Genomic DNA, 19,311 nt, shown 5'->3' with positions numbered 1-19,311 from the left:
TCGTCCGCGCTTGTTTACATCAGAGTGCGCACGCTCTTCAGCGGTGTTGTGCATTTTGATCAGTTGATGGGAAAAGTATTCTTAAAATGCATTCAAAATTCTAAATAATTTGTAATATATAATTATTCACGGTATTTAGAAGTGCCCACGATAACAATATCGTGCATATTCATTACCGTGATATATCGCATTACCGAATACAGGCACAAGTCTACCTGTAACTAGTGAAATTAAATTCCTTGATATTTGTGTATTGAAACAATTTTTGATTGGCATTTAATCTCCTATCTGATTTTCTATATTTAAAAAAAAAAGGTATTTTTTTATTTGGGCTAGTTAAATTAATTTTCGGGCTACCAAAATCTGAAGAGTACCTGCCCGAAGGGCTACCAGGGATTTTGAAATTTTGCGAGCCCTGGGCACAGAAATGACGATCCCACATGTGGGACCATACTGCTCAAAAGGTTAATAAGCATGAGATGTTTCACATTTATCAGAGAACTAAACCACAATTACTACATGCCGTCTCAGATCCAAGTGAGAACTTGCTCGGACTTATTTCAAAACGAGCAAAGTGTGAAAGCACAAGTACGTGCTGGTCTGCACAAAGTCAATGAATCACAAGGGTCTACTCAAAAACCAATGGATCTTGAGGCTGGTTCTGGCTTGTTGCGATCCAAAAGAGTGGGGTTACGCTGGGTGGAGCGCTGTGAGAGGACAAAACTCTTGATGTCAATATATTTTGACTATGGCTAACATATCGCTGATTATACTTATTATGATATATAAGATCCTATTGTTACTGTACATGAGATCTGATTGTATAGTGTTTGATGGTATAATCGCATCAGATACAAATCTCCATGATGTAATGCTCTTAATACATCCCATGGAAAACACTGAATCCTACTAAATCCAGTCTTTTATGGGATTATAAAGAGTTCACCCCAGATCCAGAAAACTGGACTGTATGCAAATAGTCCAACAGCATATTAGCTGTCTTTATGTACTCATCTTAAAATGTATTACTATGTACATAGTCTCTTAATAATAAAGGTTTCATAAGTAGGTTTTCACAGCAAAGCCATAGAAGAACCATTTTTGGCTCTCCGAAGAACCTTTCAGTGATCAGTATTTATTAAAAGAATAAATACATTTCTTAGTGTGAAGAACATTTCAATTATCTAAAAGAACCCTTTTCCACTATAAAGGTCACAAGAATGTTAAAAGTTCTTCATGGAACCATCAAAGCCAATAAAGAACCTTTATTTTTAAGAGCAATATAGTGCTGTTACACTGATTTAATGTAACATAATTGCATCTGCAATTAGTTATAATATTGTACTTAATACAGGAAATATGCCTCTTAATTTGAACACCAGTGTAAATAATACAATTATAACAGAATTCACACATTAACATTTGCGAGAGTAAATTATGGATATTTTTAGCATATCAAGTACAATGCTTTTCCTTTTATGTACATAGTACGTGTACAGTAAGAAAGCATTAGGAATATGCTTCAACACTGGGATTTATTAATGATGAAAATGGTGTCCACTGACAGGAGTAAGCATTTGCCTGAAATACGTACCATGTTTGAGCTTTTAACGCTGATAAACTCAAAACAGGGACTTCTGTGGATTTAGGTCATGGATCATGGTCTACTAAGGAACAGGTTGATTCAGAATAGGGCAGGGCAATAAAATAATAATGCAATATAATTTTCCTCGATAAAACGATAACAAGAGTTGGATAAATGTTCAATATAAGTGTTTATGTGCCAAAAGCGGAATGAAACGGCACTAAACAGACCATTTATCTGCTCGGCTCAAAGTTCAAACGGCAGCACATATTTATTACAGTACTTTTTGCGATTAAGCTATTTGTGCATTTATACTAAATGCATTATTTAGACTACTGTTTTTCATACAAATACCTAGAAACCACATAAGTTACATTTTTACCATGGTAACCATATGTGTGGTTTTAACTGTGGTTATCATGATCTAAATGTATGGTAAGACAAACTCAAACAGTCAGAATTATTTCACCATATAAAAATGAGTTGTTACAATTTTTTTTACAGATGTTACTGTTTTTGATAATGAACATAAATTTGCATCTGCATCCCAACTCAAGCTGCTATTACTGTCAGCTCAAGCTACTGTCAAATGTGCATTTCTAAGAGACATAAAAATGTACAGTTATTAATGTTGCAGCCAGCACTGCAAACTGTGCTGACGATGCACGTGAGCATGCAGAAACTAAAAAGTGATTTTTTTTCTATTATATTTATTTTGTTAAGGAAGCGTGATTGGAAGCGTGTAAAGAATTCAAAAATGTGAAGTGTTTGTCATGTTCGGACCATAAAGTGCCTTTTAAAACCACAATTAAGGATCTGGTTTCTAAGACGTTCACTTAGGAGCAAAATCTGCCTTTAAACTTGAAAGAAATAAAGATTTGGAATTTATCGTGATAATTATCGATACCAACTGATATAAAAAAAATAAAATAAAATAAAAAAGTATAGTGATAATTGTTTTGGCCATATCGGCCAGCCCTAGATCAGAGGCTAATCTACTGGATTGGTTTCAGAAAGAGTTTGCACAGAACTGTGATAGATTACTACAATCTGGCTGTTTTTACATGGATTGAAATGGTTTATAGTGGTTTGATTCAAACATTTTGCTACACATAGCAGCACATTTTGGTGATCAAATCAGTCGAAGCAGCTCCACTACGCTATTTAATCAGTGTCACCAATACCAAACTCTGTGAGGAAAGATTGTGCAAGTACATCTGGCAAAGCCCGTCCCGCTTCACATCTGGATAATATTACAAACAGAGGAGCCGTGAAGCCCAGCACCCCAGGAGATACAAATACTTGACGTGAACTTTTCTTTTTTTATTTTGAAGGAGATTTGCAGGTAACTGCTGGACCTTTATAATTGGATGCATCCGAGCGCTTGGAGAAATCTGGCTAAATATTCTGCAAAGGAACTGGATGCCAGATGCCAAAAACAAGACGCACAGCTCGTCAACAGATGTGCTGTATGTGTAAACCCGGTTTGAGATGCCGTTCAGATATTATCAGGCATCTTGAAATGTTTAAACTTGACTTTCGGACTTAAAAACAACACTCATTGTCGTGGCACGATTTGCAGCAACAATCAATGCCATGCGTACGTCAGGATTCCCACACCTTTTTAAACCAATTTTCATTTGTGATTAGTGGACAGGGATTAACCCCTGCAAGAAATTCAGTTTAAGCTGATATCTGGTTAGTAGCTAGCTCAAGCTGGTCATTAGCCAGCTTCAAAGACCATCTTAACCTGGTGTGGCCAGCTGGAAGCTAGTTTGTTGCAGCTAATGGCCAGTTAACAACCAGTGTGGACCAGCTAATAACCTGCTGCCATGTTTCAAACCACAGCATGCAGCTTACACTGGATTTCCCATCTAAAAAAAAAAAAAGCTGGTCTTACAGAGATTTTAAGCACTTTTCAGATTGAAAGAACACCAGCATGGGAGGCCAGCCTATACCAGTCCACACCAACTTTGGCTGTTGTGCGGTGAATTTGTAATTGTAATGACTTTTCTAGGCCTAGAAACCAGTGTTAAAACGCACTGATATTTCCAGCGCTTTCCCTGCGGCTTACAAACAACGCGCAAACGCGTCCTGTGTGAGCGCAAGGCCAGGAGCACAGCACGTTCCAGCCATTTCACAGACTGCAGACACACCAATGGTGTGAAATGGCCTTGGGTCTGGAACGGCATGATATGGTTTAGAAAGAACTGCGAAACTTCTGCTCTATTTAGCGAGCGGACTCGCAGCTGCAGTCCAGACTCCAGACGCGCTGAGCTTCAGCCAGGAGCAGCCAGCGAGACAAAGTTGAAGAGCCGCGCAGCGTCAGTGGAACAGTTCATCAGATAAACGGAGGCTGAATGGGGTTTGCTGGATGATTAGCTTTTGTGGCAGCACACCGCGTCTCCAAAGTGAACGACAGACAACAAAAGCGTCTCTTACAGTAATTAGACGTCCAGTCTTACCTGCAATCGCTCGGACGCAGGCTGCCACATTTTAGTAGATGATACGCTCGATTGTCAGGCTGGAAACAGTGATAGTCCAGCTATAACATCTGCTCGCTGACGGCGCGTTCTCGCTCCTTCTGTCTCCTCACGCAATCCCAAAATACAGGGACCGTGAATTCCAACGGTGCGCAAGACGAAACTCCGCCTGCGAAAACACGCACAGGCTTTTTCTTTCTTTCTCTGTCCCTCTGTGTCCTCCGCCCCCTCTCTCGACTGCTGCTGTTCCCAGACTGACCTGAAGAGGGCGCCACTTACTGGAGCGCTGCAGATGTTAAAGGGATAGTTCACCCAAAAATGAAAAATGTGATGTTTATCTGCTTGCCCCCAGGGCATCCAAGATGTAGGTGACTTTGTTTCTTCAGTAGAACACATTTGATGATTTTTAACTTTAACCGTTGCAGTCTGTCAGTCGTATAATGCATGGCAATGGTAACAAAATCTATGAGAGTAAAAAAAACATGCACAGACAAATCCAAATGAAACCCTGCGGCTCGTGACGACACATTGATGTCCTAAGACACGAAACGATCGGTTTGTGCCAGAAACCGAACAGTATTTAAATAATTTTTTACCTCTAATACACCGCTGTGTCCAACTGTCTTTGGGCGCGCGCACGGCATCCGGTGCGTGAGGTGTGTACGCGCTTCCACAGTATATGTATTTATGTAATAGCTTAACAGCAAAACTTTTGAGAGCCAAACACACACAGAGGGACATGACATTTAAATAAATACAGATCTTCAAAGTTAGATATTTCTACAGACAGATACTTCTGCTATCGAGCATGAATGCCCATATGACAACTAGTCCCATTCTGATTTAGTAAGACTGAAATGTATAAGTAGGTTTAAACCAGATGTCCACTGAATGCATGAGTGTTTCGGGGGCACAAAGAGAAGCAGTGTGATAAAACCAGACCTTCTGAGACCCTCGTGATGTCACAGGTCAGAGACTGACCCTACCTGTCTATAACTGGCGTGTTAAATTTGGATTTTCCAGGATTTACAAGCAGTTAAATGACCAAATGTTCTTTACACCCATCAGTGCTGTGTTGTGCCGTGCCAGGTGGGGGGCGGGAGCCCTTTCGGGATGATCTAGGTGCCCCCGGACCATGATATCTACCGAGGGGACCATAGACCCCCCCCCCCTTCTCAATCAGGACCCCGATTGTGCCCTCGTACCGCCAGTACCCCCCTGCCCCGCCAGAGGTCTGTGCACGCCACTGACACCCATAGTAGCCCACACATTTGGTTCAAAGAGAATATTTAAAAGTGCAAGTTTTTCTGGTCTTAGAGTTTATACAACAGCTAGGGATGCAGCAGCATGCCACTGACTCGCACACATATTTGACCTATTATTCATTTATTCCACAATCAAAAAAGTGAATACTTTTCAGATGAATTCATTTCAAGTGAATGCCATATTTTTTAAAAAGCACAATATTTTAGTGGTAAAACCTACACTGCATCATACACTGTATATATATTTTTTTCTGTTAATCCTATAACTATGTATGCATTAATGTACACTACAGGATTTCATATTTTCTACATGTAGCAGAACAATGGCATTCATCTCTATTCTGAACCAGAAACTTCTTAAAATAAAATGAGAGGTCAAACACTTAAGGGGGTCAAAAGAGACCGTAGTCTGTCTCCAAAGTCAAAGCCATCAAAAGTGTGTCCGTTCTTCCCTGCAGTGGGGGGGATTTCTGAGTGGCCAGAGCATCATCATAGTACACCATTCTTACAGATGTTTACTTTCAGAACATCTGGAGCCCACACAAGCTCACTGAAGGGTCTAGGACATCGTTTGAACTCCATATAAGGGCATGACCAGCTGGGGGACATTCCATGCGCAGACAGTCAAAGGCATTCCGGCTGTGGAAAACACATCCTCTCTCTTACCGTCTGCATCTGAGTGTGTGTTTCTCATCTTGAGACATGAGACACGATTACAACACTGAATGCTTTTACAAATGCCAAGTTTGCTTCGTGCACTACAGGGAAAGTGGTTATGAGTTTGCACTGCTTGGAGAGATAAAGCGTGTTTGTGTGTGTATGAGACTTACCATCTGTTCTTTGGGTTAAAGAAAACATGTCTGATGTGTGCGGCATCTTCCAAAACGTCTTGTTCCCAGTGATATGAAGTTCCATGTAGTGCTTCCTTATCTACAATTAAATATCTACAACATGTACTAATCACTTTCATTACTAGAAACATCCATCAGGATTTGTATTTTTAAGGTTCATTGTATCTTGTCTCGTTTATGATATGTTAAACATCCAAGCATTAAAACAGGCTTTAGGATTTCACTTTAACTTTTATTAATACATCATTCCACATATATAACCAAATTGGTGTTATCTTTATCTAACAAAAACAGTGCTTGGGTTAGAAGCTTCCCTTTAGTACTGATCCTAGACCAGTTTGCAATACCCACAGCCTTAAAGTGCTCATTCATCTAAAGATGAAGATCCAATCTTTACTAGCTCTCATGCTGTTAATTTCCGATCTTCTGTAGAACTCTAAAACAGGATATTTGGAGAATGTCCAAGCTGTGATATACCTGGGTTAAGCTCCGAAATGGACAAAACACAGTAAAAAAAAAGTCTCCCAAATCTCATTCACCCTCAATTCAACATATTCAAACAGCGAGATCAGCCATAAGAAACCTGAATCAATTGTATTAGATATCATTCAAACCAAACCAAATGTGGCACAATGCTTCTTGAGGCGCAATGTTTTGATACTTACAAACATGAATGAGATCTGAAAGCTACATCTTGTATTTCACTCTGCTCATCATACAGTTTGATCATATGGTTTCAGAATACCTTTAATATAGTGCATGTGTCATATGGACTACTCTTATGGTGCTTTTTTTTGTTTGTTTTTACAGTACTTTCATTGCATGAAAAAAGAGCAGCTTGGACATTCTGCAAAATAATTCCTTTTGTGTTTCACAGAAATAAAATATGGGTTTGGAGCAACATGAGGTAAATTCATTTTTAGGCAAACTATTCCTTTTATTCAGCCATTAAAAGGCATCAAAACTGGTCTCAGATCAGCTACAGTGGGCAACGTCTACCTATCTATACTAAGCAAGAGGATAACCATATATAGTACAATGAGTATAAGTAGGAGCAGACATGGAAGATAAGAGAGAAAGGGAGATGGGTAATGGAAAGAATGAAAATATTATATGAGTACCAATCCAGCCAGATGCAAATGAAGAGAAAGAGAGCGAGAGAGAGCTGGAACCCAATGCAGGAACACCAGAAGCTCATGTCAGAAATACACCGGTCTTAACCAGACTCCAGGACCTGGCAGAGACACTTCTTTTGTTCCAATACTCTTACCATGAGCTCACTAATGTCTCGGTAGATACTAATGGGGAAGGTACAGTAATCTTATTCTTGGAGGCTATTTTTAAGTCAGTTTCGATGCCAATAAACATTCTGTGCAGATTAAAAGTTTCCTACTTGCCCACCTTATTTTCTTCCATTACACAGGCAACATTTTCAGTTCTTGAACTTTCCATGGCTCTCATGCATTACGTTCACAATCTTATGATTATGCTTAACAATCTGACAACATGTAAGGCCATGTAAACATGTAAGGCCCCATAAACTGTGTTCTTTATCAAGTAAAGGTCAAAACCCAAAAGGCACAGTGATTTTTTTCACTCTGTGTAAGAACACCTTTAATAGTGTACAGTTTATTAAACGTGTGCATGTCTGTTTATATTTTGACGTTGACAGATTATATTTTGACGTTATTTATGAGCAAGTTCTTGATAGTTTTTATCGTTTTACTGTATGTTGTTTTACAGACTCATTGGTTTTGATGTATTTTCTAATTCTTTTTAGGTTTTTCTGAATTATTATAAAAAAAATTTGTGGATTAACTTGAGGATTAATTGTTCACCTCAAGACTAGCCATGTGCGCTAACAAAATAAATATTATTTATAAATATTATTTACTAGCCATGTGCGCTAACATTTTTATTTCATGTGGACTTTAACTCTCTATGGTAATCTGTAGCCACATTTGTAAAATTTTGGTGAGATTTTGCAGGGCAAAAACAGTTCACACAGAAGCCGCTTTCAAATGCAGCGAATTCACATGACCAACTTGAACACAAGCGAAATCTGAATGGGAAACTTTTTACCCTCATGTGAAACTCCAGATCGTACAGATTCCTATTGAAACGAGTGGATTTCGCCTGTGAATTTTTGTCTAGCAGCAGTAAATGTGACCGCACATTAGGGAGCTTTGCAGGTGTACTGGAACAGAGAAGTCTTTTCAAGTTACGTTCCAAAAAACACTATGAAATATAGATCAGGAGTTTTTTTTACTTAGTGAAACGACACCACCAAATATTACTCTTAAAAGCACTTTGTTGTGCTGCCTTCACATGGACAGTGGTATCTTAAGACTTTGCTAACACCAAGTATATGACACAAAAGAGACCACAATGAACAAGAAGAAATAAACAGCAAACAACAATGTACATAAGGTTACAGAGTAATGCCGAACCATTGATCCTATCCATGCACCAGTAAGGCAACCTACATCATCTTATCTTTTAATTCTTCTGTATAAAGTTACAGTTTAACTGTGCTATGAGCTCTATTACTCTAATTCTACAGCTTTTGCTTGGACTGCTGCTATCAAATTTGTATTCAGAGTCTAGAGGGTGGGGGGGGGTTCGGTTAAACGCCCCCCTCACACACATTTTGCAACATAGCTTTTTATTCGTCTACTCACATTCCACGAAATATTTGCGGCTGCAAACAAAGCACATTTGTTTGGGATTATTCTATTAAACTAATTCTGTGCAGCACTCCTAGTGCCTGACGTGAATTTAAAGCTTCATGGTTTGCAATGATAAAATATATCAATTTCAAAAGTTTTTTTAAAGGTTTGATTCATTTTTGAAACCTATTCTCTGGAAATAAATACTGCACGGATTGACTCATTTTAAAGGCTGGAATAGTGACTGTGTGTTTGCAGTGTGTGTGTGTGTGTGCAGATGTATTGCCTCACAAATCTTTCGTTTTAATGAGTGCGACTAGAGGCTTGTCATCAGGGCTGTAATCTTCATAACTGATGGGAGTCGCATCATACATTGCTGGTCTGGATTTCTTCCCAAACCTGTAACACACACAAAGGAATAGGACTGAAACATTAAGTCGATATTATCGATAACATCAACAATAACATTTGTTGATAATTTTTTTTTTGTTTTCTTTTGTTGACCTAATGTAAAGGCCTGTAATAACACGGTTTGACCAGCGTGGCGCTGTAGCGCAAGACTGTAATTCAGCCCTCCCGGCTACAATCCAACAGAAGGCGACACGCTTATGATAAGTACAAATGAAACGTTAAAGGTGCTGTATGTAAGTTTTTGACTCTACTAAAGCATTAAAATACCATAATATGTTTGCAGATATTTAAGAAACATGCTAAGTTAACACTTGTTTATCTGAAAAACAATGCTACAGTCAGTTATTCTCCTTTGAAAATGTGCGTTCCGGGCCGGAATGTCGGTCTCTGTTTTGGTTTGTGAAACCCGCCCACTGCCAGTTTACCCAATTGCTTTTCGGGACCCCGGGTTGTCAGTTGGCGGAAAACACAGCGTATTTCATTTCATTCATCGTCAAGTGCGCTCGTTCCTGTTGGCGTCGTCAATCTGGCAACCTGCGTGTGCGTCAAGTCTGAGGAGGAGGGGCCGGGTGAAAAAAAACCCCTCTCCAATATTTTGAATTTAGACTGCAATACCTAGTTCAACCACTCGGGTGTCAATCCTACATACAGCACCTTTAAGAAAGCATTTGATCATAGCGATGTGGATGTTTGCACAAGTTCTGCAATCGGCACTCCAGTCAAGTCACATCACATTTATTTATATAACTCTTTGTGCAATAGATTGCTTTAAAGCAAGCAGCTTTACAGTATTAAAGGTAGGGCGGGTGATTTCGGAGAGGCTAGCAATAGCATGCCAGCTTTGAAAGCATAAGATCCCACCCTCCCTGCATAATCACTCTCCAAAGCACACGAACGCGCAGAGGCTAACCAGCGACACGATGAGCGACGGCATTGGTGGAGGGTTGAATGCAACGCTGTCAGATTAGCTCATGTCTCATTCACCGGTGAGAAAACTTTAGAGTATAAAGTGCATAATATTACACTAATAACGCCTTCCATTCTCGCTCGGGCTGCAATAGCGTAATGGAACGCGCTGAAGTATCATCTCTGCACGAAAAGAGTGCGCAGAGGTTTATTGACAGGCAAGTAGGACTGCGTATCTTAGTCCTCGGACTGAGGGATATGATTGGACGAACACGCCTTCCACTGATGATATAAATACATTTAGACCACTTAACTTGATTGCTGTTGGAATGTGAAGAGACTTTCAACCAGCAAAACAAAAAATGTTTTTGAACCAAATCACCTACCTTGCCTTTAAACATGTCGCTTTCAGTTAGAATTACAACTTTATTTTCTGCTATAAAGCAGCTCTATATGTATATAAATATGTATAGAATATGTATAACTTAATATTTAAATGACTTGCAAAAGCTGAATAATCAATCAAAGCCTACTGATTAATCTGTGAAATAATCGATTAGTCGATTAATCGCTCTACTAATTGTTCGATTAATCGATTATAAAAAATAATATTTTTCTGTCAGGACCACTATTGTCAAAATGATGGTTCTCATGGCCTTAACTATCGGCGTGTCCTCAGAGCGATTACATGCTCTATACTACGTGTTGCTCCAGCTGTATGAACACAGATGCGTAAATGCTGCTGCAAATATGCTTTTTTCAATTAGCAGGCCAGGTAATATACACAGCGATATGGATTAAAACAGCATTCACTTATCTTAGATGTGGATTTCAGATGTTCTGAAACACGCTGCAACAGTTTGATTTGCGAGCAGCGATGCTTAATTTGCTCCGAAGCAAGCTGAAAAGCTGCTGAATAATACTGAATACAGCTTATATAGGAATGCCGCGATAGGTGTCGTATTCCTATAGGTAGATGTGATCAGCTGAGAATCAGCTGATGCAAGCTTGACTCACGTGACCTGCCAGAACTAACGCTAAAGCTTAATTTTTGCAGCCCTACAAAGAAACAGTCTCATTTTCTCATTCATTAAGTTGTAATGGAAAGAGCAGCCTGAACATTCTTTAAAACAGCTTCTTTTGTGTTTCACAGATGAAAACATTTTGAAAAAGTAATATAAAACAATATATTACCTCGCGTGACGAATGGAGGCGATAGCATTGCTGAAATCGCTGTCAATACTGCGGCAGTTGTAAAACTCCTGGTAGGCATGACGGGACGAGCCCTGGTACTCGATGCGGCTGATGCGACAGATGCCAACGATGAGGATGATGAGCATCAAGACGAAAGCCACACACAGAGCGCCGATGATTATGTACAGAGAGTGACGAGGCATGTTGGTCAGCGAGTCGACCGGCTGAGCCATCTTCCACTGCAGATCTGAAAGAAAGATGAGAAGGATGAAGAAAGAGAGACAAGAAAGTGTTATTCGGTGTCTTCCTGAGAAAAAACATGCCACTATGCTATGTGGTTGCTAAGGACGTCTGTTATAAAGTTGCTAGGGTGTTCTGGATAGTTGCTAGGGGGTTCTGGGTGAACAATGTAGTTCCTTACATTTACAACAGCAGTCTAGAATGAAATGCTAGCAATCTGATGAAATGCTTTAATAACAGCCACAGACTGAGAGACAGCTAGCAAGGACATATACACACCCATAAACACAGTGGGATATTCCTGAGAATCTCTGAATGGCAAGTTATTTCAGAGAGTCACATGGCTCCGCCTCCTCGCACGTCACAGTCGTCCCACAATGATGTGAGCTGGCGGAGCGTGAGGAGGTTCACAGGACGCTAATGGTGCCGAGTCACAGCTGCCATAAAAGGCAGGAGCACGTCACTCCTCAGAGGATCCGCTCTCTACCCCTGTGCATACATAACGCTGTCCTTGAGGCCTAAGTCGTCATGGAAAAATATCTGAACTGCCTCAAGCAGAGCAAGAACACCACGTCCCTTTAAGTCGCTGCCCCCATGGACAATTTTAAATCATATTTGTGTTTTTGTTATAAATAAAAGAATTATAAATAAATCATTCCTGAAGCATTTCCCTTCACCCCTTGCAATAACTGTGTAGTGTTTGTAGGTCAGAAGGTCGGCGTAAACTCACGGATCTCACAGCTTCCGCCGACCCAGCCGGGAGGGCAGTGACAGGTGTAGCCGTTTGATTGGTCAATGCAGGTGCCGCCATGGTGACAGGGGTTACTCTCACACTCGTTGACGTCAACCTCACAGTTGTCGCCTACAAAGAGACAAAAAAGTGTTTGAGACAGACTACAGACCTACTATCACTATTCCTCTCAAAATACACAATAGCTATGTTTGGGAATGCATACTAGCCTGTTGGATGCTGCATACTGTGCAGTACACATGTAAAACAATGCAAGAGCAAGTTATCTTGAAAAATAAATAAATTTATTTTTTTTGCATGTGTAGTCCAATGTCTTAATGGCTGTCTGATCCAAGAGCGGTGGAAATTGAAATTGATAGTCAAGTTGAACACAATGCATTGTGAAATACGGTATATTGTGAAGTGTGCCATATTGCACACTTACACTGGCAAATGTATTAGGTTAGGGATTTTCCAACTGGGGGGCTGCTAGGGGGTCAACAGACTAAAAAAAAAAGTTAAATAATAACAATAAGATTACACAAAATAAAAATGTGATTATTATAAATATTTTTATTAAAAATAAATAAAACATGTAAATAAATAAACAAACAAACAAATACTACATCTAACAGTATAGTACTACATGTAAAAAGTATCTTAGCACTTATTATTAGAAACGAAATATTTACGAAATAATATTTTACACAATATAATTGTTTCACAATATAAAATGTATAAATTAAAATATATAGCTGCCTTTTAAGATCCTTGTCCCTTGCACAAGTATGATCATATTTAGAGGTCTGTGGCTTCTAATAGATTGAAAATCCCAATATTAGTAGTAGTGGTTTTTCCGAACACAGACAAAGACACAAATATATCATACAAACATAAACAAACACAATATTCACCCATATATCCTGGAGGACACACACAGGATGTGTTTCTCTCTCCACTGTCACAGCGTCCTCCATTCTGGCACCTGAGCCTCAGACAGGGGTCCTTATATATCTCACAGTGCTTTCCTGAAATAACCCACAACACATTAATCACGTAGTTTTTTTACTGACATTTTTAACTCTGAGTGCATTAAACGCACCTGTGAACTGTGGGGCACAGATGCACTCGTAAGCATTGATCAGGTCTCTGCATGTGGCGTAATTCTGACAGGGAGCAGACAAGCATTCATTATACTCCTCCTCACAGTAAAGACCATGATAACCTAAGAGAATAGATAGAAAAACAGAAAATTGTTGTCTATAGCAACCAACAGCATGTCATAGATGTGGTTGATAGAGCTTAAGCTGTATTTTAATTTAAATATTCCTAGAGTGCCACTAGAGAGCAGTGTTTAGTTGGGGTTTACAGGAATAGGTGAGCAGGAGCAAACTGATGGCACAGATGACTATGAGAGTTTTTTTTTCTGTATTGTGTATATTGATCCATAGATATCGTCCTGTGTATATTATATTGTAAAATGTATGCATGAAAATATTTGACGAAGTAAAGTAACAGCATATAGTAATGTGAGGTGCAAAATGTCTGCATTAAGCATTTCTTGGCTCTTCCACACACACACACACACACACACACACACACACAAACACACACATATGATGAACACTACATTATTTTACATATTACATAATACTCAGATTATTTTTATCCCTTAAACTAAACCTTACAAAAACCACACACACACACACACACACACACACACACACATATGATGAACACTACATTATTTTACATATTACTTTGTTTTGAGTGGCTATGCAGCTGCTAGGGTGTTAAGTGTGGCTGCTAGATGATTATTTACTGTTTTAACTCAAAAGAACCCACCAACAAATATCTATGATTTTCTCCATAAATGGCTCCATTCCCTTCTTCAATGTAAGAATATGAGATTTCTTTTTCATTTAGCATGTGAAAACATTGGAGTAAAGGATCTGTTTAAATCGCTAACCCCAAGTAAGAGCAATAATAATAGTGATGCTAAAGATCAAAGTAAAAACACTGAACACAGAGCATTCCAAAGTATACCGCATTTCTCGCAAACGCAATTCTCTCTAGAAGTTACGATTACTGATGAAATTGTCTTGGGTTGTTCAAACTTTTTATGCATTTTGGCCGGTCATTCACATGAAAATGCAAACTTTGGAAAATGTTTTTAAAGTGCAAGTTTTTTAAAACAATACAATTATCGTCCGGTGTAATCTACAAAAATGTGATTTTCATGAAAACGCTGGCTGATGTCACGCGCATGCTGGTTAGGGTTAGTGCAGTACATGTATACTATGATGATACTGAAAATTACGTAAACCCAGGCCCAGAATGCTGCCCTTAAATCATTTGATCATTCGTTTTGCTGAGGACCATTTTGTGTTTACTGAGTGTGCAAATCTCAGCAATCCCACAGGAACGGGCATTTGTCGTCAGAAGTGTCGTCTTCATAGCGCAATCCCATTGAGCATTACTTGCAATCCCCCCGGATAATGTTTAGGTCCCATCGGACACCTCTTGTCAGAGCGGGGTGATAGACTGATCTGGCTGCACAGCTGGTGCAGTCACACTTCACAGACAATGATGTCTGTGCACGCAATACACAGGAGGCAGTTGCCATGGCAACCAGACGGTCTTGGAAGGAATGTAAGGGAGAGGCACAGCTATGAGCAGAACCCAACGAGATCCTCACCTGGTACACACAGGCACCTATAACTAGTGCCGATGCTGCGGCAGATGCCGTGAGCGCATGGGTTGAGGGCGCAGAAGTCCACTAGCTGGGCGCAGGTAGGTCCGGTGAAACCTGCAGGACAGGTGCAGCTGAAGCCCAAACCGGCACCCTGTGGGGAGCAGCTGGCATTATTGTGGCAGGGCCCAGAAGCACAAGGATCAATCTTCTGCTCACACTTGGCACCCTGATACCCTAACAGAGAGAAAGAGGAAGAGACTAAGATGTGCAGTATTGCATAAAGAAACTAGTTTGAGTCTGATGCAGTTCATTCGATCTGAATCATGTAGCCTTCAATCTCAATAACCACTATAGAAAATTACAGCCATGAAGAACGTGAGAGAACATCTACTATTCAAAGATGAGAAAACCCGTGAACACAGATGAGATTTTATGTGACAGTATCTTGTAGGGGTGGGTTCAAGTTCAAATTTATCAGTAGTTTGTTTAAAAAGTCAGTAAAAAGAAAGACCATATGTCATATGTAATTCTGCATTCAAGCGTGTGCAGGCACACATGTACAGTACAGTGTATGTTTGTTTTTGTGGATTTGTAGTCTCCTCTAACATGAACGCACCAGCAGATTACAAGCTTGGTGGCTATGATCCCCCCAATAAATGTCAATCACACACAGAGAAATAGAGCTCAGTGCGCCGATCCGCCCACAGTTTCCCTTACGGAATCAATTTCATGCATTATCTTAATGAAACTCTCGCAGCCTGACAGAGCCGACATGAATGTGCTTCACTGCCAGTATTAGAGGAATAGTTCTCCCCAAAATAAAAATTCTGTCATTATTTATTCATCCTCCTGTTGTTTCAAACCTGTATGCTCTTATTTTTTGCAAAAACTATGCCAGGTCATAGTGACCACGACTGTGAAGCTCCAGCAAAAAAGCACCTTAACAGTCGTCCATTTAACTTGTGTACTATTTCATTTTTCTGAAGTCAAATGTACATGTAAGCTCAAATCAATGTCAGTTTGGATGACCAAACCTCACAGACATCAGACATCAGACATCACACAATTGGTAGTACCATATTTCATCTGAGAGCTTCATCGAAGTGGAATATTTGCAGCGAATACGGCTTCAGAAAACTTGGAGCATAGCGCATGAGTAATTTGGACTACTTTTATAGTGCATTTATGGCAATTCATAAATGTGAATATTACCAACTGTGATTGTATGATAAACTGCTTTGAAAAAAATCATCCAATTGTGTTCCACTGAAAGAATACATTTACAGGAGGAGAATAACCAATTTTGCTTCATTCACAGTATACAATGCCATGTTTATTAGAAAGCTACAGGCCGGTAGAGCAGAGGAGAAATGCAGAGAAGAGGAAGAATAGGACCCCCCACTCTTAGGGTTGTAGAGTGGCTAACTGCTGGTGGATAAGGAATATCTTCATCTGCCTCTTGAAAATTGTGATGTTTCAGCAGCTGGAGTGAAGGCTTGTAGCTCATTTCAACAGAGAGGAGAAGAAAGGGTGAAGGCTCTGGAAAGTGACTTTGTAAAAGTTAAAAAATAAAAGCATACAGATATAAAACGACATGTAGAATAATGAAAGAATTTTCATTTGTTGATTGAACTATGTTTTGAATGGTACTAAAGGTTAGATTCCAGCCGGATGCCTTTCATTGCTGTGTGCGGTCGTTTCTATTACCTTTTAGAGTTTGAATGGATGTTTTAGCCCTGAGATGCCAAAATAGCAATTAACTGCCTCATGAGGTTGTTGAAATATTAAAAGCCGTACCCTGAGCTACACCACACTAATTAAAAATGTGCTAATGGTGCCACTTTCCTTATTGTTTCAGCATTCCTTGTTTCAAACGGTGGTGCAGGGTGCCCGTTCACACCACAAGATTAATATTTCAGTGCATTTCTGCCACCAAAGTTCAAAGGACTTCTATCAAATTTATTTTCTTGTCTGATTCTAGTGCTTTTTTAGGGAGCAGAAGTGGTTGTGTCCCTGTTCTATCTGCTGACTGAGAGTGCGCCCTGGTTAGAGAGAGAGCTAGTGCTGAAAGTACAGTCCTCCTGAGAGAGAGGGCAGCGCTGGGCTGTGCTTCACGATTAATTGGAAGAAAGGAAGAGAGTTTAAAAAAGCAACTCTCTGACACACTTAGAGAGAGCAAGAGGAGAAGGAACAGAAATAGAGCTTGAATCAGGACGATTCAAGCTTAACACACACATACACTTCCAAACATACACATAGAGACCAGCACACAACAGATTTAATCGTGTCAGACATGATTTCATGAGAGGAGGCTATTAATAAGTACCTTCAGCACAATAGCAGTGAGGTCCTTCTAGGCTGCTGGAGCAAGTGGCTCCGTTCCTGCAGGGTCCAGAAACACAGTGATCGACCAATGACTGACAACGGTCTCCCTCAAAACCTAAAACACACACACAGATTGTATCACATATCAGAATTTAAAAACACATACAATTTTAATACATCATACACACTAGAGATTGACCAATAATCGGTTTTAGCGACCGATAATAGCTTTTCCTTAATGGTAATCAAATATCAATATCGGTCAATCTCTAATACACCCGCACACATTTGATTTTAACGGGAACTTTGTTTTTATATTGAGCTAAAGATATTTTTATCCCTAAAACGAAATCTCACAAAAATACGAATCTTAATTTAAAAACTCATTCAATTTTAATGCATCGTACAAACTAGAGATTGACCGATAATCGATTTTAGCAACCGATAATAGCTTTTCCTTAATGGAATGTCGGTTTGGCGATATCAGATCCACCAATATTATAAATAAACGTGTTTAAAAATATGGGTGACTGACAGCGTTTGAAAAGATGTGCTCATCATTTGCTACCGATGCCCTATTCACTTTAAAGACTCAAAATAGTACTGTCAGCAAGTATTTTATAACCTATTCTAGACGGCAACAAAAATATTAATAATGTCATTTGACAGGGACCGTATTTACTATTTTCTTTGCAACTTCTGACAATGTATAATTATTCCAAGGAACTAGCTGCTTTAGTTTTTTTATGATTGTTAAAATAAAACATTGAATGTATATCAGTTCTGCATATCAGTTATCAGACATATAAACAGTCAAATAATTGGCTTTGGTCTCAGTCAAATATCAATATCAGTCAATGTCTAATACACCCACACACATTTGATTTTGATGTGAACTTTGTTTTTATATTGAGCTAAAGATATTTTTATCCCTTAAACTAAACCTTACAAAAACACATAACACATCTTAATTTAAAAACATATTCACTTATAATGCATCGTACAAATTAGAGATTGACCGATAATCGGTTTTCCTTAATCCACCGACAAATTTCAATGTTTTTAATATAAATGTTTGATGTTTATGTAGAACTAAATAGGGAAAGGGAATTTTACAGCAAAACTAATAACACTAAATACTGTACTTTTGATCTTTCTAGTCATCAAAAGCGAGTAATTACATTTGTGCAAAGCTGACAGACTCCCTTGTCATTTATTTATGTTTATGTTCTTCATCTGAAAACATTAAACTTCGTCAATTTAGTTTGCCTGTTGTTAATATTATTGTTGCAGCTGCCATGCCATGTTTTTATTTTTGTGATATGAAGATGAAATGAAATAAAACGAAGTAAAACATTAAATAAATATAGGTCCTGAATATCAGTTGAAGGACATAGAAACGCAAATAATATGGCATCTGTATTGGTTATAAAAATTTATGAAAAAAATTATCACGATTTCTACAAAACTGTTAAGCATCACAACTGTTTTCATCATTGACAATAACAATAAATGTTTCTTGAGCATTAAATCATCATATTAGAATGATTTCTGAAGGATCATGTGACACTGAAGACTGGAGTAATGATACTGAAAATTCAGCTTTGATCACAGGAATAAATCACATTTTACAATATATTCAAATAGAAAATAGTTATTTAAAATTGTAATAATATTTCACAATCTTACTGTTTTTATTGTATTTTTTTCATTAATAAAATAAACACAGCCCTTGGGAGTATAATAGGCATTTATATAATATTTATCAATCTTACTTTTAAAACTTTTAAAAAGCCAAATTTTCATATATATTGTAATTTAAACTTACATAACCACCACAGAGAACTATTAAAAATGCATAAAGCATTTTAGAAAAAAAATAAAATAAATATATATATATATATAGGCAGTGAAAGCTTGATGTTTTAAGTAAAAAATACATTTAAATAGGTTTGAA

At 38.7% G+C, this 19,311-nt stretch overlaps 2 protein-coding genes across 2 annotated transcripts in view; both read right to left on the bottom strand.

The window, feature by feature from the left end:
• The window catches only part of LOC107602114 (PTB-containing, cubilin and LRP1-interacting protein-like), a 34,748-nt gene extending 30,387 nt beyond the window's left edge, over positions 1-4,361 (bottom strand). Inside the window, exon 1 of the mRNA XM_016294523.1 lies at positions 4,051-4,361. Within this exon, the coding sequence (XP_016150009.1) occupies positions 4,051-4,080 (30 nt within the window). The 5' untranslated portion in view covers positions 4,081-4,361. The remainder of the gene's footprint in view (positions 1-4,050) is intronic.
• A 3,078-nt stretch (positions 4,362-7,439) lies between these two features.
• The window catches only part of LOC107602113 (delta and Notch-like epidermal growth factor-related receptor), a 26,876-nt gene continuing 15,004 nt past the window's right edge, over positions 7,440-19,311 (bottom strand). Inside the window, exons 7-13 of the mRNA XM_016294522.1 lie at positions 17,356-17,469; positions 15,033-15,263; positions 13,437-13,559; positions 13,249-13,362; positions 12,335-12,466; positions 11,365-11,611; positions 7,440-9,252 (exon numbers count right to left, since the gene is read on the bottom strand). Of these exons, the coding sequence (XP_016150008.1) occupies positions 9,141-9,252; positions 11,365-11,611; positions 12,335-12,466; positions 13,249-13,362; positions 13,437-13,559; positions 15,033-15,263; positions 17,356-17,469 (1,073 nt within the window). The 3' untranslated portion in view covers positions 7,440-9,140. The remainder of the gene's footprint in view (positions 9,253-11,364; positions 11,612-12,334; positions 12,467-13,248; positions 13,363-13,436; positions 13,560-15,032; positions 15,264-17,355; positions 17,470-19,311) is intronic.

The sequence above is a fragment of the Sinocyclocheilus grahami genome, unplaced genomic scaffold (genome assembly GCF_001515645.1).
Source record: "Sinocyclocheilus grahami isolate Dianchi unplaced genomic scaffold, SAMN03320097.WGS_v1.1 scaffold319.1, whole genome shotgun sequence".
Lineage (NCBI taxonomy): Eukaryota > Metazoa > Chordata > Actinopteri > Cypriniformes > Cyprinidae > Sinocyclocheilus > Sinocyclocheilus grahami.
This window is presented reverse-complemented; position numbering and strand designations above follow the sequence as displayed.